The 23,950-nt window shown below is 31.8% G+C and overlaps 2 protein-coding genes across 2 annotated transcripts; one reads left to right on the plus strand and one right to left on the minus strand.

Moving 5' to 3' along the window:
• Nucleotides 1–1,724: 1,724 nt before the first annotated feature.
• On the minus strand, nt 1,725–12,244 carry LOC118197017 (uncharacterized). The gene is given in 3 exon segments (XM_085822964.1): nt 1,725–3,872; nt 3,875–4,934; nt 10,418–12,244. Coding segments are annotated over 3 exon segments (3,084 nt in total). The 5' UTR covers nt 12,110–12,244; the 3' UTR covers nt 1,725–3,540.
• Nucleotides 12,245–16,826: 4,582 nt separating this feature from the next.
• LOC118197019 (TD and POZ domain-containing protein 5-like) lies at nt 16,827–22,149 on the plus strand. Its single transcript, XM_085821581.1, has one exon. The coding sequence runs from the start codon at nt 16,959–16,961 to the stop codon at nt 18,666–18,668; it is 1,710 nt and encodes a 569-aa protein (XP_085677707.1). The 5' UTR covers nt 16,827–16,958; the 3' UTR covers nt 18,669–22,149.
• The last annotated feature ends 1,801 nt before the right edge of the window (nt 22,150–23,950 follow it).

Consider the following 23,950-nt stretch of genomic DNA (forward strand, 5'->3'; position numbering starts at 1 on the left):
TCAATTTTATGTGGTGTAAAAGCAAAGAAAACCCTATTTAGTTACTAAATTTTATACACAAAATGCCAATAAAATTGTGAAAATTAGTATATACTACTGTAATGCAATTAAGCAGTATTTGTATATACTAATGTAAAAATAATATTTCCAATCAGGTAAATCATAATAGGAAAATAAAGAAAGTAAAAATTAAAATGAAAAAAAAAAAAAAAAAAAAAAAAAAAAAATGTAAAATAGAAATTAGAAACGAAGTTATATATACATATATAGATACACATTTTTGAATGTAAATAAGTACAACATTCTTTATTTCTTACTACAACCCTTCACGGCGTTTCTATTTTGATAATGTTTGTAATTCTGGAGAAAAATTGCTAGAAACTACGTTACATCAGCAAATCAAATTCTTTCTTTAGACTTATTACTTTTCAACTGTTATTTTGTAATTTTGTGGTTGAATTGTATATGGTGTAACTGCGAAGAAAATGACGCTTAACAGAAACGCTAACCCAGAAATAGGTTAGCAGAATTGCGCGCTACAACAGACTGGTAGGCTGTGAGCTCAGCGACAGCGTTAAAACTCTTTTGGGCGACCGTTAAAATCTGAACTCTTTCAGATTAATTTTTTAAAAAAAATTTCCCGTATTTTTTTTTATTTACTAACTTTTGTTCTTGTTTTTGAAAAAAATCTAAAGAATTCCAACATTTCTAATTTAAAAAATTAAGCCCTGTCGCTAATATTAGGAAAAGTTTTGAGATTGTCTCGTGCGATCTTTATAGAATGGATGTCCAGTAAAATAAGCAAATTAAAATACTTTCAAAATTTTACAACGATAGGATAAAACATGCAAAAAATATTAAATACGTTTTTAAATTATATACATGCCTCCACGAAATAAGAACTGCCTTCAGGGGCATTCATCAATCTGCCGATTCCACAAAGAGATAAAATTAATAAATTTAAGTAAGAGTAAAAATATGTAGGCACAATTTAATGTGCATATTTCTTAGGGGCTTTGTTGACTCAGAAAAATTTCAAACTGGTTTTAATGTCCTCGACATTACGTTAGTATTTGATTAATGTACTTTATTTACTGATTTTACGTGGAAATATATTATAGTAATGATGGTGCGATTTGCAAAAATCAATCAAAATTGAATTACGATCTTTAACTTTTAATACATGTATTTCAGAATTTTACAAGTTACGCGATATTCAACTATATTTCAATTCCCAAATACGATAGACAGCTTTCTCTTACATCTAATTCAAACCTTTTTATTTTATACTTGAACAAATATTTTAAAAAGTATTCAGCAGCATGCTCTTAGTGAAAATTCCGCATATGCCTCTTAGGTAAGACGTTTTTAAATTAGATAAGGAAAACTACATCATGAATTGAATCAGATCATGAAATTGAAATTTCTACATTCAAAGTTTGTTCCAGATATGTAAGGTTTAGAATTTTCCTTCTCGGTTGCGCACATATGAACACATTCGGTAAAATTCTGATATCTGTTTCGAATAAATTAAAACTATTGCACAAATTCAAACAGTGCAATGTGATTCAAAGAGTCTTCAGATTAATCCCTTAGCATTATAAATATGTACTTGGGACAGGGCTCATTTTCGTATAGGCAGTAATTTCAGGGAAATAATGCTAAAATTACTGTTTTTAAATCTGTAAAAAGTTCAAGAACTCCAGAAATGGATCACCAGTATGAAACAAAAATTGATTAATATTTTATACAAAAGTGGATTACTTAGCAACAGGCCAAAAAGTGCAAGCTATAAATTTTTGTTTTGACATAGGGGGGTGGACTGGACATGATGTTACCTTTTATATTATATAATATAATATTTGAAATAAATAATATTTATAAATAATATTTGAAATAAACATTAATTATTTTTCCTTTTGACTGTATCAAATACAGGTAACCATTCATTTGTTTTAAACCCAAAGAATTTTGCATTTGAAGCCCAATTGAATTTGCATAAACTATCAAAAACATTTTATGAAAGTTTGCATAAAATTCATGGATAGGATTTTATCAATAATTAAAATTATAAATCAATAAATTAAAATAATAAAACTATGAACTTAAATCCAGAAAAGAGCTAGAAAGATACAATCCGAGTAATAAAATTAATAAATAAACTTTACCTACAGCAAATAGTTAATAGGTATTTGATTAATATTTCATCCTTGTCATTTTCTACTATAATTATTTATTAATATGTTCTATCAGAAAATCGAAATCCTCCCTGTATTTAACTTACCAACTGAATACCTTCCTTTTCATCGAGATTAATAATAAGTGAAATTTTCTCATTTAAGCATTGTATTAAAATACCATAAGCTATGCTTATATTATACATTTAAATCTATATCATCACGTAAGACTAATTAAATGTAAAATTGCAGTATGTATTAAAAAGAGCAAAATAATTATCCCTATATTACATGAAACTTGTCCACGGCATTCTTACTTTTTCGAATAATGATCTCTAAGCGTATACTCTCATCGTATACTTCAAAAAAAATTCCGTTTTGGACAGTAAATAAACACAACTAATTTTCCACACAAATAACATTATTATAGCAATAGTTTACAAAATAAAAAAATAAAAAAAAATGCAAAACTAAGCTTCTCATAGCTGTAAATAATAAAACAAAATTTACCATGAGCATATATACTTTAAGCAAGTGGAATTTGCTGCATTTAGCAATTAATTTCTCATGTTAAGCCAAAATTACTGAAAATAACTATGTGTTACTAATTTTCACAAAGGGGCATAGCATTAAGTATATTATCATACTTTTAAACTCTACTAATTTATTTACTCAGGCATCATGTACTTTTAGTAGTAACTGAATACCTTCACTTTTTCCTCTCTAGAAACTGATTACAAGTTCAGAAGGTAAACATATAAATTTAAACTAAGATCTCACAGATTTAAGTCAAGTTTCATACATGCACTGCATATATTTTGCAGTCGACGTTGAAAAGGTTCTTTCATAAAGTTTGGGATGAATGTTTTACATATAAAAAAGAGAGTATAAACCAATTATATGGTACAACTAAAAGCATCAAGGCAAGAGATAATGAAAGCATAGACTTTAGCAATTAAAATAGATGTTAATAATTTAATAGATTAAATAACGTTAAAAATTAGGAAACAAACTCAAATATAAAAACACACTATCTTATTAAAATTTAGGAACATTGTATTATAGCTAAGTTACAGATTAGAAAACGTTGCAGCTCATTAAAAGTGCTATTTGTCTTTGAAACATGCTATGAAAATTAGGAAAGTGGATGATAATCATAAACCAGAATTACAGGAGTATAAACTTCTTTGCATTTTGATTTTTCATACTGAAGAAAATAAAATAAATTTTTACTGGTGTAAGTTCAAGAAAAAATTTTACCTCTTGAAGTATTAAAATATTTCACATCATTAAACTGGAAAAATCATAAAACATATTTTAAGAATTATAATAATTACAAAACACATACAAATCTTACGGGATTTTAACTTTTATAATTGCTAACGAAATTACGAAAACGTACGTAAATCATTTTGTGGGTTATCACATCTTGCAGAAGTTTCACACAAAAATTGTTGTTGGACCTCTCTTTCCATTCATCGATTGAATAAATTTCCTGCAGATGATCAGAAAAAAATTTTAAGGCACTTTGGTACAAATTTTCACCGCAATGCAAATCAGCTAACTGGAGAATTTTGCACACATTTTTGACAGTAATACTGGATTTGAGAAAGGACGAGCACACATTTTTGAGAGCAGAAACATCGTACTTATCAGCTACTGCATAAAGCTGCATAGCTGTTTCTGCGCATAGTTTTCCACATTTCCTGTATACAGAAAAAGAAGCATTTCATGTATAATATCAGGATCCACATCAGATATCTCAACCTGGTCGTTTGTCGATTCTGTCATTTTGGTTTCGAACATTCTGAAAAACACCGAAGACTGTGAACATAGAATAAATTTGTGCACGGAAAATCTTCTCGAACCAGCTATTATAGTAACGTCAGATAATGCTCCACTTTCATTAATATTTTGAACGCTTCTGTTTAAATTACTCTCTCCGATCGAAGTTGAAAAGATGCAAGAAGTTTCCAGAGTCTCAGAAGAAAAATTGCCATCGGATAATTTAAATTCGCATCTGAGTAACAATATATCATCTGAATCTGTAGATATATTCCGCGAAAACTCAGCACATTTCCAATTTTCATCCTTTACGAACAAATGTTCATTTTCAGAAGAATTATCATCATCGAAGGATATCTTGGTTCTCACGAAAATTGGTTTGAGTTTACGATCAGGTATTTTGCAAAAGAAAATATCAAAAATCTGATCAGTTTCCGTTTTTTCGCTGATGTGTACTATTAAACTCCACTTATTAAATTCTCGGATATCTACCTTAAGTTCGTGATGCAACTCTGTGTTAACGGGCAGGCTGGAGAAATTCTCTATTGGCCACACAAAGGAAATTTTTTCAGTATTAATGTGAGTTTCAGATGTTTTTATGCTACCAGGTGTAGGGCTGAGAATGTGGAGTCCATATTTTGTTGCAGTGGTATAGACCTCCTCGAAACTCAACACACATCCGCTAAAATTTAATTTTCCAGTGTAAACATATTTGATCATGGCTTCCAGAACGTCCGACGCAATGTCGAAATCTTGTTCGGAAGACTTTTGTTCCATGAGTTTTTTGGCCAGTTCAGGCCACCTCGCCCACAATATAGCTTTATGCACTTTGAATTCTGCACCATGGGCTTGCTCAACATTAGTTAAATCAGCGGTCTCAAACTCAGACTGCATTCGGGCCGAATGCTTGGAAAGTGTTGACCGGAGAGAATTCTTTTTAATAAAATGAAAAGTTTTTAAGAAAATAAAAAATATTTTAAATTTTGCTTACTAAATATTTTTCAAAGCATACATAAACAACAATAATAATAATAATATCGCAAAGTAAATGCAAAGGAAAAGAAATTCATATTATTTTTTTTTACTAGCCGAAATCTATAGTTTTTACTGCCTATAAAACATTATTGTCAATTACACTTTGCAATTCTAATATATTGACAGCTAAATTCTACATTCTTATTCTGGCACAGCTTTAGTATTAGTCCTTTTTGGCAAGAAATTTGTTTGGCGACATTTTGGAGCGATAAATGTAAAATTATGATAACCTTGGTAACCCTAAATACTGAGCTTCAAACATGCCGCCATTTCTGTCCACGAAACTTTAAGGAATTTGATAGGTATCAGAGCTTTGATGGCAGGAGGGATAAATTGTGTGTTTTTCTTAAAGTTACTTTTGTGTTAGGAAAGCACAACATTTAAAATATTTTTTAAAAAGCCGAATTTTTTATAGTTAAAACTGGCGCTTTTAATATTACATCACATGAGTCTTGACATTTTTTTCATATGTCAAGTCTGCATATTATTATAAACTCCCCTCCTAAGGGGGGAAAAAAACACATTTTCAGTTTAACATGAAGTAAACTCTTGGTGTTTCCTTTGCTAAGGAGATCAAAATTACCATGGTCTAAAAATACTTATTTACCTCATATTAGAACTATAGGGATGTGTAATTGCATGAATTCATAGGTTCAAATCAGGACCAAAATCAGGTTTCATTATTGCTTTTATAACATTTTCATAATTTGCCTGACTATAAAAAATATAATGTTGCTTAGATTATGGAATATATTGCTTATAATTTAGAGTTCTCAAATTTTGTAAATCTTACAACCTAACAGCTGTATATGAATAACCTTCACTGAGTATTATTACTTTTATTAATAGTATGTTTACACAACAGTCGACTTTTTATTTTAAATTTTATGCAAATTTTCTACATTACTTAAACATTTTATCTAATAGAAATCTGAATTTTTTGTAATAAGAACTCTATAATAAAAGTACAATTTATATATAAAAATTTGACTACATGGCAAGCACTTAGATACTGATTTCAATGTCTTTAAATGTTATTATCATAAAGTTTAGATATATTCTTATTAAGTTAAGATATACTTTTATTCTATTATAAAGTTTAGATGTACAGAACAGAAGGCACACTTTGTGCTTACGACTCAGTCAACCACTTGTGGCAAGATAACTTATGATAACAATTAAGTTAAAATGTAAAATTTAAATTCAAATAAATTTGTAGCCCAAAGGCTGCACAAATCAATTTAATGCAAAGTTGGTTAAAAACTTAACTGGCCTGGAATTCAACTATCAGCAATTATAATGCAAGGCTGAAGACTACAAATCTTTTCTTATCTAGCAACCTATTAATGTGGCCTCAAAAGGCAAAACACGGTTTGTTTTAGAAAATAAAAACTTCATTTGGATTCTGGTGAGAAAACGGATGGAGGAAATTGACAGTAAAGATCCCAAGCATAAAATAACTCTGGTTACAAAATAAAGGAACGTTACAATATACTTTGTTCCCTGATTAATTATTCAGTACATGAAATAGTGTAATGCATTTTTGTTTGCATCGCATACAAATTATTTAGTTTATTTAAATGCTTTCCAAAACTGACAGGATTTTGCAAACATATTGACCATATTTTTCGACCTATAGATGCAACACTTCTTCTCTTCAGAAGTAAGATTTAGAATTAAGAAATAAGAAAATAAGAGAGAATTATGAATAGAAAATAAATACATATCCTGGCTAGCAGAAGAAGGATGCCTTCATAAAGTACTTTTTAAGAGAAACTGGCTCAGATGCACATTACATCTACGCAAAACTACTAAAACTCCCATATAGCCGGCCTGAACTACCACTGTTCAGTGGCTATCACTGCACCACTAGTGGATTCCAATGACTGTTCGAATTTTTCACAGAAATCATCATTTACGATGATTGTTGTATTATTACCATTGGTACAAAATTTACTCATTATGATAATTTAATTTTAGCTTTTAAATTATAATCATAAATTACTTGTAATAAATTGAGGGATTAAAAAATACACACTTCTTAATATTTTTACCATTTACAATATTTAATCATAAAAAATATTTCTAACACTAGTACAAAACTTGCCCATTATAATTTAATTTGATTTCCTTCATTTTGAAATATTTTTTTATTTTCTTTTAATAACAGAATCTAAGAAACTAAAGTAACATATATTAGTTTGAAATGCATTTATTAACCTTTTGTAAATTTCATTATTCATAAACATAAAAATTAACCTTTTGTAAATTAAAAATATTAGCTAAGTACTAATATAATAAAATATAAATATGAACTAACTACTTAAAATATTAATGTTTAATACATTATATTTTGTAATTAAAAATATTAACATTTTGTAAATTTCATTACTCATAACATAATAATTGTCATAAATTCATTTACAGTAGTGTTTCAAGAATTTATCATTGCAGTACTAGAAATACTGAAAATTAGAGAAAGATTGTTTATTCTGATTAAGAGCTTATTTTTTAGGATTGTTATTTAGTCTAGATCGGGTTTTGTTGACAATCCGCCATATTTTTCCGATCTTCAAAATCGGGTCTACCTTGGCGACCGAAGTTTATCGCCAAATAAAAAAATTGCCAAAAGGACCAATACTAAAGCTGTTCCCTTATTCTTAGACTGATATTTCATTCAAATAATTCTTACATGTTTCATTAATCTTTAAGTAACTTTAATTTAAATTAAAATAAATAAATTATGAAAACTTTCTACGTTTTGAAACGTTGAGAAAATCTACCAGGAATCGAAATTTTGAAACAATAACAACCTAGTGTCTTTCTCCTTATTTACTAAATTTTTCTTCAATGCATAAATAGAAATACATATTTTTATATGTAAATAATTAGAAAACATCTATATTTTTTACTACAGCTTGACACTTGATGGAGTTTCGATTCTAATAAAGTTTGTTGCCGCGCACAGAAATTACTAGAATTTACCATCATCATGCATCGTAGATATTCAAAAATCAATCGGGTTCTTTCTTAACAATTTTCAACTGTGAAAAAGTACCTGTTCACCTATAAATGTATTTCCAAGCAAGCAAAGTGATTATTCTCAGTGCAAAACTTCATAACTAAGTTTTTATTTTCTTGGCAAGTTCGAAGAAAGTTAATAAAATATATAGCTTCAAATCTTTGAATACGATTTACATCACAATGTTAATTAATTAGCTTTTCATAAATTTTATGGTGCATTATTCATGTCTGCTTTCAGTAAAAATGAAAGTAATGAAACCTAGGATTTCAAATAACTCAAATCTTGAAAATTTTGCAACACCGCGTTTAAAAAAAATATAATTGAAATGTCTTCGCATAAGATTGCTTGGGTGACCGCATGCGATCCGCCAATTTGAGGCCATAAGGTAAATAATACGAAAAACCAACATACTTTCGTGTTTAAGAATATAAAGTTAAGATACATTAAAACGTTGAAATATTAATAGGCTTGCCAAACATCCTGCTTTGAGCGGCAGTATCCCGCTTTCAAGGTGTGATCCTTGAGTCCCGGTCTAGTTGGGCCCTGTGTTCTGGTTATTCGGAAAAATTTTTGAAAGTGCCGAATCTACACTATTAATATCAATACGATCCTAAAACTTTTACAGCATTTTATGACAGATGTCTTTCTTACACTGTGCTATGAGGAAACAGTTTTTAGTGGAGCAGAATCTTTTATTTGGAAAAACAACGAAGAGTCAACGTGCTCCGAAACTGACACTTCAGGTGAACAAAAAGTGATGAAACTGTCTCAAATAATGTAATAAGCGTGGACCAATTTTTATTGAAATAGTAATTACAAAAGCCTTTTGTTCAACTAATTAAGAAATTTGGGAAAAACTAAAAATTGTGAAGAAAAATGGCTACGACTTTTCAGTGATTTCAACGACAAAAATATTTCATAGCCCAATTTTGTGAAAGTAATAAAACACATTTGCAAAATCCCAGGCACATCGGTACTATTTACATACAGCATTCTTTATAGTATATGGTTTGAAGAAAAACGTAAAATGGCTGAAGCAATCTTAAAAGCTGTTAAATTAACATGGAACTTAATTGCAGCGAAGTTTTCGATGCCATAAAATAATAAAGAATTTTTAAAGAAAATTCAAAGTAGTGGTAAATACTAATAACTTCTTAAAAATAAGGTATGTTCAATTTAATTTTTTAAAACAACTTATTATCGCTGTTAACCACTTCTTTATTTAACCTTATAAGCACTTATAGTAGATTTTAATTTCTGTTGTACGTTTACGAAATTATCTCGGTTGGAGCAAAAAATGTTAGGCCAAGCATTAAATACATGCATGTTAAACCTAAGCTAAAATTAAAATACTATAATCTAATAATAAGTAAACAATAAGAGGAAAAGAACACATTCTATGCAAATTACTCAGTATACAGTTTTAGAAACTGAGATTGCAGATTTTGAAGCTTCATTTTCCAAATTACATGACAATCTGGCTTAAAAACTTGAAAAAAAAAAAAAAAATGAAGTTCAATTTATTTAAATACTAATTAACCTTTATTACTATTTTACCCCTTCAGATTTTTTTTATTTATTTATTTTTGAGCTATATAACGAAATTTATGTACAAAATTTAAATCTGAAGAAATTATTATATTGGCTAATGTGCAGAATCGATCACTCATTTGTTTGGCGCTTTTTACAAGAATAAGAAGAATTGGATTTTTGTCAATTTTCTTTGACTTCTTAAGTGAAAATAGGTCGATGTGCACATGGATACCGAGTTAGTGCAATTCTTAAAAACGCACCAAGCAGTGGGCGATTCTGCACTTTCCCCGAAAACTCCGGTCTGGTGGAGAATTGGGTGCCCCTTCGATTAACGACAATTTATTTCGAATTTTCGCGATAAAACCTCACTTCTGGTTACCCATGATAGTTTTTACTGTGTTTTAGCTTCCTGATTTTATTTAAATGAAAATAGATTGATGACAAATTTAAGGCAGCACGCAATGCCTAGTTTGTGCAATTCTAGGATGTTGTTTTGATTGATGTGTACATGGACACAGTGTTCGTGCAATTCTTTGACTTCTTCTTTTGGTTTTATGTAGCGGCCATCTTGAAATTGTGCCTTCCTGGAGCCGATCTTGCCGTCAAAAAAGAATAGCCAAAAAACAAGGGGCATCCGATTGTAAACTTTTACCAGAAAACACATTTAATTATCATATATAATAAAATTAAAATTAACTGAATGAAATCACAATAAACGATTTGTTCAACTTGGATGTTACACCACAACTTACCAAAATGGAAATAATAACATTTATATAAGTTTCATGAAAATTTGAGATTCGAAATAATCCAATAATCAGTATTGTGAACAGTATTCTTTTAACTTAGTAATTTCCTATTTCCTTCTCAGTATTACATCTTGCAAAAATTTTGCCACCAAGTCATCTTTCTCGGTTTTTTTCCATTCATCACTTAAGAAAACGACTTCTGCGTGTGCATTGGTAAATTCTAACACACTCTCGTACAAATCATCATCCAAATACAAATCAGCTAATCGAAGCATTTCGCTTATATTTTTGCAATCAAGATTCGACTTGAAGAAAGACGAGCACCTTTTCTTAAGCGCAGGAACATCGTATTTATCAGCTACAGCGTATAATTTTTTCGAAGTTTCTTCCAAAGGCTTTCTCAAGTGTCCGCAATATAGAAAAAATAAAAATTCGTCGATTGTATCAGGATCAGCATCTGAAATCTCAACGATGTTCTCTTTCGATTCGATCATTTCGGTTTCGAACATTTTAGAAAACACAGGTGATCGAGCACAGAGAATAAATTTGTGAGCAGAAAACGTTTTCGAATCAACTTTTATGTCAACATCTGAGAATTCTCCAGTTTCGAAAAGATTTTGAATATTTATACTAAAATCATGGCAATGAATAGATGATGTAAACGCACATGAGAATTCCATCATTTCATTAATATAATGGCAATCAGAAAACGTAAACTGGCAATTAAGTAATAATTTATCACCACTCTGATCTGTGGAAATATCTTCGAAAAATTCCGCACATTTCCAAGTATTATTGTCTTCGAACATATGCTCATTTTCTTGAGAATGAGATCCACACAACGATATTTTGCTTTTCAGGAAAAATGGAATTACTCTTTCATCGTGTATCTTGCAAATGGAAATATCAAAACCCGCATCACGTTTATGAAAGATCAAAGTCCATCTATAGGAAGCATCTTTATACATACGAACAGAAAATACTTGACTGTATAATACTGTCTCAACAGGAAGGCGGGAGAAATTTTCGATCGGCCACTCAAACGATATTTGCTGTGCATTTATGCGGGTTCGCATTTTCTGTACTACTACAGGCATGCATTGTAAACTCAGTTCGTGTTTTGCTGCAGCATCATACAATTTGACTAACATCTCAGGTTTACTGCAATCCAGTTTTCCCGTATAAACATACTCGAGCATGGCCTCTAGAACGTCTGGCGTAATACTCATGACTAGTTGGGACGCATCTTGAGCGTCCAATTTTTCTACCAATTTGGGCCACCTCACCGATAAAATAGCTTTATGCACTTTGTAAACAGCACCACCAGTAAATAAAACGACGTCCGTGAAAGATGCATTTCTGTACGGAAGTGAAAGAAGTGTCTCTTCCTTGTTTGCCTTAAGTACTGCCTCCATATTAAATTTAATAATGAGAATGTCATTTATGAGGGAACAGGTAAAAAGCTTCATTGCAAAACGTTTAGTGCGTCCCCGACCAGCATCGTTTGTAAATTGACTTACATATTCTTCACTACTGTAAATCAACTTTCCATCGGAATCCAAGAACTGAAAATTAAATTTTACTCTGCAAGTTTCTAGAAAATCATCAGTTCTCTTGAGGTAAATCTTTACTTGATTTTTATCCGTGTTTAAGCGCGAAAGTAGATATATACACCATGTCATACTGGGTAAAGAAGGTAAAGTAAATCTGCGACTCTTCAGTATTGCTCCATTAGAATGATGACACATGCTTGCGTTTTCAATAATCCAAGTGAAAATAAATTTATCAAGCTTACGTTCCTCCATTCTCGCGAACTATTCCAGTTCTATTACTGTTAACAGGACGGCTATTCTATGATCACTGGATCTGTCTACAACTTGAGCGAACAATATTGACTCAAAAATCCGGTATGGACAGCCATCACAACTTATCGGAGAAAGCCATTCTGTGGTCCTCAGTTAGTGGTCGGATGGGTCGATCTGATTTTACTAAAAGGGGAGAAAGCTTCAAGGAGCTTTAGACCAATCGCAGCACAGACCAGAGACGAAATTTATAGCGCGCGCTGACTGAAGTTCTAGGAATATTCTTTTATTGTTTCACTAACTCACAGGCTGCATTTGTAGTTCGAAGAAAAATGGCACACAACAGTATTATGACCAACAGGCAGCAGAATACACTGCTGTGTTATATTAAGGAAAATCCCCTTTTTTAAGGGGGAAGTTAACGCAGGAATTTAGGTCTAAGAGTGATGTGGGATACCATGAAAGCAACGGTAGATAGGAGTAAATGAATTAAGCTTACTTAAATCTTTTTAGAAATAAACAATTTGAATCATTTAAATTTTAAATTTATAATGTGATTAATTTGCATTGCAATCTAATAGCAAAATAAGTTTTTTTTTTTTTTCGTTTTTTTTCCATGCTTACATTAAAACTGTTTTCACGCAATTTACTTTACAGTTAATATCGGAAAAATATTTCATTAAGTAAGAAATTAGAAAGAAAATATTTTTTAATATTTCTTCCCTTTTTCCCTTTTTTAATTTTTTTTTTTTTTTTTTTTTTGTATGAAAATTATTTCTTTCAGGAAAAGAAATAAAATTCATTCGCTATTAGAGTATGGCCGATTGCTGCTGCATTCAACTATCACACACGCATCAAAATGCTTTATTTTAAATAATTTATTCTATAATTAACATGAAAGAAAATACTTTTAATATAAAATATATAATTAAAGTTAAACTAATCTATCCTGTATGTGTGATTAATTCGTTTCGCAATTTTTGTCACACAATTACTAATACCTTTTTTTTTTAATATTACATTGTTGTTATTTTAATTTTATATATATATAAGAACTGCTTAGTTTAAATGTTTTTCCTTCTCGAAAGATTTTATTGTGTGTAAATAATTAAAAGTTAGTAATATTTTCACAATGCAAGTACTAAAGTAAAAACAATCAGTGTAGGGTCTCCTGCAGTTGAAGTCCTTGTCAAACCAGCGTTTCGACACATTTTAAATAGAAAACTAATAATAGTCAATATCTATTTTACAATATAATAATGAGAATGCTATGAACAGTATTTTTTGTTTTGTTTTGTTTTTAAATTTGCAGAGAAACAATGATTTTTTAAAGTATAATAGGTTACAAAAGTACTATTCCATGAACAAACCCTCAGTCTTATAGCATTGTTACTTTATGCTATAAAGTAGAAATAATTCTGCTAACAAGCCCACCAGTAGCCGAGCGGTAGAGTCGCTGAACGCAGGTAGTTTGGTCCGAGGTTCGAATCCCGCGAACGAGCTGGCCGGCGTTTTAGTGGCTTTCCCCATGTGTAATGTGCATACGATCCAGTTTCCCTTAAAAAGTCCTCACTTAGAAATCAGTTTATTCTTTGTGCTCGATCATCTGTGTTTTCTAAAATGTTCGAAACCGAAATGATCGAATCGAAAGAGAACATTGTTGAGATTTCAGATGCTGATCCTGATACGATCGACGAATTTTTATTTTTTCCTGTATTACGGGAACTTGAGAAAGCTTTTGAAAGAAACTTTTGAAGAATTATGTGAGAATCATATGACATAGATTAGTCTCGAAATGACGCAGTGCAAATAGCGGTCACTGTTTTTAGAATAGAGAAGGAAAATTAATTTACGCTGCTAATTTAATCTTTGATATATTATTTATTTTTCTTACAATTTCCAGTCTTTATTTTCACACATATCCAATTAATTTGGCAGACACTTATTCAATCATAATTAAATATGCTAAGAATTTTGGGGAATAGATGAATTTAGGGGGAGATCACAAAATCTAGAATGTTAATTTTGAGGTCGCCAATTATTTTTTACAGCAGCTATCGTATTTTGTTATATCTTACATACATATCTCTATATAATTCTCAAACCATTACTTTTATAACTCTAATAGGTCTTCGTTTCTCCATTGAAGATCGATATTGGTATCTGCGCAATCGGGATTTTAAAATGTCTTTCATGCAGACATTTTGAAGTTAAAGGGAGCAAGAAATATATTTAATTATATTTTAAATAAATTCAAGTATTTTATATTTATTAACAACGTACATAAGTAAAAAATATGCGTACTAAATTTCCTGATAGTATGTCATATTACTACTAGAAATAGTTTCACAAGTATGCCAGAGCAAATGGCCTGAAATTTAAAAGTATTATTACCTAATAAAAAATAAATATATAAGGAAGAACACACGTTAAATAATGCGAATAACATTAAAATAAACTTAATTACTTAAATATTAAAACCTGAAGTACAATAATCAACGATATTTTGGCGATATAGTTATATATATAGTTATATTAAACGGTTAGCCTAGATGATTGATTACTGTTTTTTATTTTACTGCAAAATGACAAATAAGGCATTTATTAAAAAAAAAAAAACTTTTCCTGCAAAAACTGGCTCTACACCAGCTGCCAGAATGACGCTCACTTAGTATATATAATTTACCAAGAAAGTGATACAAATGTAAACATGGTAAAACCTGAAATATTACTGGAAATTACAATGATATTTTATGCAAATTATGCCTGAAAACACTTTTCTGACCCTGCGTTCAAATTCAGTGTAATTTTATTTAACTATAGTATATTATGTTTCGTAGTATTACCCGTACGCTGTATGGCGGCCATGATAAGTCTTGACGTCACGTTGCTGACATCATGAACCTTATAAGACATCTCTTATAAGGTCCATGGCTGACATTTCCTTGGCTTCGTTTTTGTGACGTCAGGCTTACTCCATCTATTCTAACCTTCTTCATCTCCCGTGATGAATATAAAAATGTTTTATTCCGTACAGTGTCGCCACTGCTCGCTTTGAAATCGTTGAATTTTTTAATCAAAAATTCGTTAAAGTTTGACAGAATATGAAAAGATAATGAATCAAATTCGAAATTCAAAATTCGGGCTTCCAAATGCCCATGTTCGGGTGGAGGACTGTGTTCTTCAAGATCTGATGGCTCTAGATACCTTTTTTTTTTCTTCACAATGCGAGAAACATACATGCATTTATGCAGATTCTTCATTATTCAGTTTCTTTAAACATAATAAAGGGCGATAATATTTGGTGGCAACAATTTTAAAAGTGATTCAACGCAAAATGCCGTTTCGAGACTAACAGCCCTTCTGGGCTAACGCCTCTTTGGGCCAATAAGATCTAATACCAGTTGGAATTCAAAGGCATTGTTGAAGTTTTCTTATAAATATTCTTGCATAATGCTATTTATAATTTTTTCCCTTTATTTCTAATGTTGATTATTTTTCCATTACTTGAAGTACTTTCGTTTATAAAACTGGAAAATCGAGAACCCTGTGTTGGGTGTAGATTTAGTCAAGAACTGAATCGATTTCGGTGGCAAATAGGTACAGGTCCGTCTTCATCAAGAACAAGAAATATGCAAGACTCAGTTAGCAAGACTGCAGAGAATCTCAGTCTTGCAGATTTCTTTGCTCCTGATAAAGAGGGACTTGTAGCTGTTTGCCCTCGAAATCGATTGAGTTCTTGAATAAATCTACGCTAAACACAAGGTTGCTGGTTTGCGAATTTTATGTTTCACTTTGGCGTGTTTCTCTTCTGATTTAATTTCTTTCAGATTTTGAATACAGGTTTAATTTAAGAAACCAAATGAATTTATTCTTCAAATTAAACTGCTTTGAATTACAGGTAAATTTTAATAGTATTTTTCTCTTAATCAGAATATGGGATATTTCTCTTTCCTGTGTTTCTCATCTGCCGTCGGTTACGTTGTTGGAATATGGCAAAGCATACGAGTGCTACATGTCTAAGGAGCAAGATGTTTTTGTGAAGGACTTGATAAATAATACTGCCCCGTATTCATGTTACATATGGGGGAGGACACGAAAAACACTCATGTAAGCAGCTCGTTCGCCCTGGTTCAAACTTGAGTCGAACTACCAGTATTAAGCCATCTTTAGCATTTGGCCACTAGAGGGGACTTAAATACCCTCGGATTAACCGGGAAACTGTAAACGCAGTGTCCAAATCTTACGTGACAAAGTAGTGACGCCCTCTTTCTCCTTGCATCCTGTCCTCCGGCCGCACTCATGCATTTGCTTTACCTGCAGTGTACTTATTAATTCATGACACCCGGTATACAGCTTGCTATCTGCAAGCTACACATGGCAACAGTGGGAATAAAAAAAGGGCAGTGTCCAGAAAAACCGCAGTTAAACGAAAGTTAACTGCATCGGAATGTTTCAATGACTTCTCAAATAATGTCATGATTGTTAAAAAAAAATGAAATGGGAAATATTAATTTTATCTAGGGAATTTTTTGAAAGGAAACAGAACTTCTAATAGTTCCCAATTAGAATGCAACTCTCAGCTTCGAGCTTTGAATCGCGTGTAGATAATTTCTGATAACCTCAGACCTCAAGTAATTTAATCTTTATCAGCCGATTTGATCCAGGTTGGGAATTTCTGCCCCTTTAAACAATACCAGCTGGGATAGTATCACCTTTACGTCTGCGATAAGAGGAAGCGGTTCAATGCTTTTATCTGACAAGCTAGCGAGAAATTACTGCATGGTTAGATAACATGCGCATCTCGGACGCGTTTGTTCCGTTTCACTGAATAATTAGCCGGTTAGATCTCATGGAAAAGCAGAAGGATAATACCTTTAGATTCACCTGGATTATTGAAAACTTCAGCATGTGCCATCAGTCAAAGGGACAATGTCTTTGTAGCCCGAGTTTTGTGCTGGATTCTTTACCCGGCGTGAAATGGCTCATGCAAATATACCCGAAAGGCGATTCCGCTGAAAATTATGTAGCAATTTATCTCGTGCGAGATGATGATGTCCCAGAAAACTGCAATATAAGATTTTGCATTTATGGAAGGAAGACCAACGCAAAATCGATTTTTAGTTCATACTACTACCTTAAGAATATATTTTCAAGTAAGAGCAGCTGGAAATTCAGCACTTATCTACAGGGAAATTCTTTTTTAAAATCCTTGATAAATGACATTTTCATCATAGAATGCGTTATGGATCCAGTGTACCAAACTGAACAAGAACTGCTTCCTGAACTATCCTGTGGAAATGAATTATTTGCTGATGTAGAGCTATGTGCTGGCGATGCAACTTACAAAGTACATAAAGCTATTTTATGGGCGAGGTGGCCCAGACTGGCAGAAAAACTCGATTCAAGCGAATCTCATGAACAAATTTTTGATATCGCTCCAAACGTGTTAGAAGCCATGGTAAAATACGTTTACACTGGGAAAATAGATTGCCTTAGATCTAAAATCTTACCAAAACTGTATGAGGCTGCTGCGAAATATGAACTTCCTATTTTAAAATGTGTACATGTTGTGGCACAGAAAGTAAAAACCCATATTAATACAAACAAAATAACGTTTGAATGCCCAATACAAAACACCTCCAGCTTCCCAACTGGTACATTATTATATAGTCATGAGTTTTCTGTAGATGTTCTAAAGTCTTGTAAATGGAATTTAACCTGTCATATACCAGAACACTCAAAATATGCTAGAAACTTTTATATTTGTATTAGGAGTTTAGGTGATCGGGAGCACAGACCAATATTCGTAAGAAGTAGGATTTGTTTCGATGTCAGAAATTCCGAAAATGAACACTTGTTCCAAACGGATGAAACTTGGAAATGTGCAGAATTCTCGCTACCCGTTTTTCCAGATTCGAAGGTTATCCTACTTAAATGTGAATTTAGCTTTGCTAATCAAGACTACTTTTCTAAAACAGCAGAATCTTCCTTTGCATTAGTGTCTTCTATTACTTGTCCTAACTTCAACAGAGATTTTCGGAATCTGTATAAAACTGGAACTTTATCTGATGTTAATATTATTGTCGGATCCAAGACATTACGCGTTCACAAAAGTATTCTTTGCGCCCGATCATCTGTGTTTGCGAGGATGCTCAAAACTAAGATGAGCGAGTCTGTAAGAAACGAGGTTGAAATTTCAGATATCGAAGCGGATGTAATGGATGAATTTCTTCTGTTCATATACACTGGAAATATCAAAAACGTGTTGCCTGTAACAGCTGAGCGTCTGTATGTAGCAGCTGATAAGTATGACGTTTCTGCTCTCAAGGAAATTTGCTCATCTTTTCTGAAATCTAATCTCAGTGTTAACAATGTGTGCAAAGTTCTCCAGTTAGCCAGTATACATTCCGATGAAGATTTATACAAGAGTGTATTCGAATTCTCTTCTGCGCATGCAGAGGAAGTTTTCTCTAGTGATGAATGGAAGAATATCTCAAAAGATAACTTTTGGGTAAAACTTTTACTAGATGTAGTAATTGATAAGAAAGCGAAAAAATAGTTCATGCAAAAATTAATTTCATTATAAATTTTATAATTTAAGTTCATTTATCAAAAATGAACTTTTTATATACAATTTATAAAATTATGTATCTTTGAATTTATAAAATAATTTATAATAATATATAATAATAATATTTAATATACAATAATATATAATAATAATATTTAATATACAATAATATATAATAATAATATTTAATATACAATAATATATAATAATAATATTTAATATACAATAATACATAATATTGAATAATTTATGAAATTATACATTTCTAACTTTATAAAATTCATTCATATAAACTGGAATTCTGAAAACATAATGTTTAGAATATATAAAATTCATTTATAAAATCTGTGATTCTTCTGAAAGATTGATTTGTAAAAATTCTAAATTTTTCTTAAAAAATAAAGCAGAATTTTTTTTTTTTTTTTTTTTTTTTTTTTTTTTTTGGTTGTTATCAATAACTTATTGTTTTCCAGCATCCAAGAAAGTTCAGAGGGAAAGAATATTGTTTTTTCTCTAAATTATCAATATATAATTGGCAGCAACTTTATTGCATCCTAGTATATTACACAAAATTATCTAAATCCCCGGAATAATGTTCTACTATTTCGCGAACATCGAATAAATCCGCTAATTTCCTCAAATTATTTTTTAATTTTTATCATACTTGTTAGATTAATTTTGTATTTAAATAATTTTAGGCATCTTTTCATTACAAGATCAACAAAAATAGACTGCTGATTAATCCTTTTTCAAAATTAAAACCGGTAGTTTGATTTGTGAATTACTTTAATTCTTGCTGGACTTCCGGATTAAAGTAAAACCATTTCCCGATATTACAATAAGTTCTCTTCCGTTACTTGTCAGCGCTGATAAATAATTTCGGTACCGAATAATATTTCTTTTAAGTGTCCTTAATGACGAAAATATGTCTTTGTATGGCACAAAAACACCATTCCCAGTGAATTTTAAATGCTCATCTTGGTAATGATGTGACACTTTTTCAGAGTTTAATTGGTTTATCTTTATAATTTTCAGTCAAAAGATATGTGATATATTTTTTATTTTAAATTACATACTCGTTATTTACGTCATTATTTCTTTGCCACATAACCTTTCTCTCTCAATATATAAATAAATAAATAAAAGTGTAATGTAAAATCTTAACCGTGAATTTAAAATTCTAAGCGCGAAAAGTTTTGCAAATTTTCGCTGCACTACACGCGAACGCTCCGTTTTTTTCTCCCTCCCCCCAACCCCGAGATGAAATTACTGCACTGATTGTAATAATATCTACTAATGTCTTTATATATTTTCAAGTAGAGCTTTATTTTTTCACAGTTTTGCTATGTAATTTTTATCTCAGTGTAATCACCTGAAAATGCAATAGAATACCGAATAATTAAAGTAAATGGGTCCATACTCGATCTAAATATTTTCAGGTCGTAGGTAATCGGAATACAGAATTCGCGAACCAAGTGCTTATTTATTTTGTTATAAAAATGACGAATTTTTAGTCAGTTGTCTTTATATTCAAACAATTTATACAATTAGAAAAGTAAATTACTTTTGCTTCTTTAAAACAAAATATTTTACTTTCAAGTTCGCAAGTGATTAGCAATTACACCATTTATTTTCTGGCCTCCCAGTACTTTTTTATACGTGCAATTAAAACAAATGAGTCCAGAACACGAGTTGAGATGAGCATCATTCATTGGTTGTCCAAAATTACATAGGCAGCAAGGAGGGGAACCTCTGTGGCTAATATGGAACAGGACACCAAGATAGTCATGCCTTTTAAAAGGCGAAACGTCCTAGGCTAAACATAACTGAAGTTATCTGAATAACTTCAGATAACTAATAATCTAAGCATAACCGAGGTCTTACCTGAAATTATCCTCACTAATTCGCTCGCATGGTCTCTCACATATACATTCTGTTATTCTGAAGTTTGGAGTGTATAAAGTTGGACTCTACGCCTTAATTGTTCTAAGTAACTTCTATCTATTGAGAACGAATTATTCATTTACAAATCCATTTTGCGCCGCGTGCTATTTGACGCCTGTCCAGTCCGGATGTATTCTTGTAGAACCAACAGAAAGCAGTTGCAAACTGTCCAGAACAATGTTCTGAAACTCAAAATTGTTCAACTAAGAACGCATTACTGTCACCCTGCTAAAACTTTTCATAAAAAACAGAGAAATGTTAATAATTTTGAAATTAGAATTTATAATTACAAATGATTCAAGCAACAAAAGAAGGCCAATGGCTATCTTAATTCCCGATATTATTAATAATTAAGAATCCCATTAAAAATAATATAATTTCTTATATATTTTGGTTATGGTATTTGTATATTTTTTGTACTGCATTTGTATATTGTATTATATAAATCTGTAGTATGTATTTTACTTACTTCTCGCACCTTGGGTTTGGTACTTTCTTGTGTTAGAGTAGGCACCACGTTCTGCTTAAAAAAAAGCAATGCATTACGATTCATTATTCATTTTATTCCTATAAAGTTAGAACAATAAGTGCGGGCACCCTACTGTATAACATCAATGAAACCATAGAGGAGAAACGTCTCAGACAGCGATTTGCTAGGGAAGCTTGGTATAAACTTTGCAGAAGGGAGTAAAAAACACACTTTCTTTATATGAAATAATTTATTTATCTTAATGCTGACCCATTCCTGTTTCACCTAAGCCATCGGTTCTCAAACTGTGGTACTAATGGTACTAATGGTACATTACAGTATTTTTAGCGGTACAATTTTTTCAGAAAAAATTAAATGAATGTAAAATTGCGCCTCTTTTAACATTTTATTTAATTATTTATTACTCGAAAACACAAATATTTTTCAAGCTTTTCACTTTTACAACTCTAGCTTTAATATGAAATGACGACTTTTCCAAGAGCTTCGAAAAATTTCCCGTTTGCCCACCAGCGGCCGAGCGGTAACGTCCCTGAACACTGGTAGTTCGGTCCGAGGTTGGAATCCTTCGTGGTTTTCCCATGTGTAACGAGCCAGTTTCCCTTAAAAAGTCTTCCACGAAGGCATCCCTCCCTTAAGGCAGATAGCCCTCTAGTGCTTTGCCGTAATCTAATAAACCAAACCAAACCAATTTCCCGTTTTCCAAGAATTGTAGCGGCGCTCCAGTATACTCGTAGTATACTTATTTATATTTCATTGTAATGTAAGTTTCATGTACGAATATACTCGTAATTAGATAATATAAATTTAAAGGGTTTTATTCTTTGATTATATACAGTCCATTTAGGATGCATTCATTTTTAATTTCGAAATGCTTTTATGGTGGTACACATATTTTTGTTTCAAGTTTATGTGGTACAAAATTTGAAACGTTTGAGAACCCTTGACCTAAGCAATTAAAATACTTTTATAATCTTATTCAGAAATAGATAGAGTGAATCTTTACATTATGGTAACTTGGCGATTTGTGGCGAAAATTTGGCGACCAACCCTGCTACAGTAACCTGCTAGTTACTTTTTTGAACGCCATTTTTTTTTCACGAAGTAAAGGGGCTTTTTTTTTTTTTTTTAAACTCAACATTTTTTCCAACAATCTGCTAGCCGAATTACGCTTATGCTAGAACTTTTGTGGAACAAAAGCGCTTAATCATGACGAAGATTAGGTGCGAAACTGGGAGAAAGTGCAGAATCGCCCACTGCTTCGCGCATATTCACAAAGCCTACAGACCATTTCTCTACCGGCTGCTCTGATTGGAGGAAACATGTGCTTGGCGGTCATATTTGAAATGGCGAGTTATCGCCCTGTAGGCGTGGTAATTAACGCCAAACAAACGTTATTTCATTCGATATTTTTTTAGTTTATGAATGTGTGTGTGTGTGTGTGATTATGGCAAAGCCTCGAGGGCTATCTGCCTAAGAGGAGAGATGCCTTCGTGGAGGACTTTCTAAGGGGAACTGGCTCGTATACACGTTACACATGAGTAAAACCACGAAAACGTCCATGCAGCCAGCCCGTTCGCGGGATTCGAACCTCGGACCGAACTTCCAGTGTTCAGCGACTTTACCGTTCGGCCGCTGGTGGGCCAGTTTATGAATGAAAGCTTAGAGGAATTGTGTGGAATATATTTTAAATAACCTACTGATCTTATTAATAGTTTATTTGTATTTGAATTTAAACTTTTAAAAGTACGTAATTGTTTTAAAAGAAAAAGGTGTTTACACGGAGATAGCATATGCACTTTTTCGTCATTTCTGTCGTGTAAATTTCCGTAGCTCATTTATACAAATAAAGGAATATTAAAAAATGAACCAAAGGAAAACATTCAGTAAACATTTAAGGGCGTCGGATACCTATTCTTTTTACCTAAATTATGAGTAAGTATAACTAAAATTATATTTCATTCCATTAAGCACTATTTCTATTGAAATGCTTTTCGGGATTTTGGATAGTAATCTTGCTACTGGTACCTACTACAAAGAGTACAATAATAATAAAATTAATAAAAATAAAAATAAGAAAAATTAAAATTAACAAAAATAGGAAAAATAAAGGAGTTTAATTTTTAACACCACACGCGAAGGCGAAAAAGACAAAGTCATTCAATAAAGTTAAAATGAAAATAAATCCGTGCAAAGCAGAGTTTATGAAAGCTACAAGCGGGGGCAGAACCGGCGATTTAGAAGCCTAAGATCTTTTCCCGCGCTCGTTACCGCTGAGCTGCGGTTTCTCCGCTAGATTGTGCCCACTTTTTGGTACACGACGCTCAAATACAAATTGTGAAGGCGATGAACCAAAAGTCGCCAGCCAAGCACTAGATTCTGTAACCCTACGTTTCCTGTTTTAACCAATCGGAGGAAACAGCAGCAGAAACGGTCTGTAGGCTTTGTGAATAAGCCTGCTTCGCGCGTTTTTAAGAATTACACATACGCGGTATCCATGTACACGTCGACCTATTTCCACTTGAAAAAACATCCCAGAATTGCACAAAAATGGCATTGCGCACACGCTTGACTTTGTCCATGTACACATCGACCTATTTTCACTTAAAAAGTCAAAGAAAATTGACAAAAATCCAGTTCTTCTTACTTTTGTAAAAAGCGCCAAACAAATAAGTGGGCGATTCTGCACTTTAGCAGCGAAATTGTTTCTAAGTGCTTATTAGCTAAAATCACGATCGGAATTGTTCGGAAAATGTCACATGACATGTCTCATAATCTCTCATTTCTCTAAGACAAAATAATCTGTGATTCGAACTGTGTACTTGTCAGATTATTGCTA

The sequence above is a fragment of the Stegodyphus dumicola genome, chromosome 8 (assembly GCF_044657685.1).
Source record: "Stegodyphus dumicola isolate Sdum_Otavi_A_Nest chromosome 8, ASM4465768v1".
Taxonomy (NCBI): domain Eukaryota; kingdom Metazoa; phylum Arthropoda; class Arachnida; order Araneae; family Eresidae; genus Stegodyphus; species Stegodyphus dumicola.

Excerpts from the sequence above, each read along its gene's own strand:
- LOC118197019 (XM_085821581.1), top strand. The coding sequence starts at position 16,959 with ATGGAAAAGCAGAAGGATAATACCTTTAGATTCACCTGGATTATTGAA.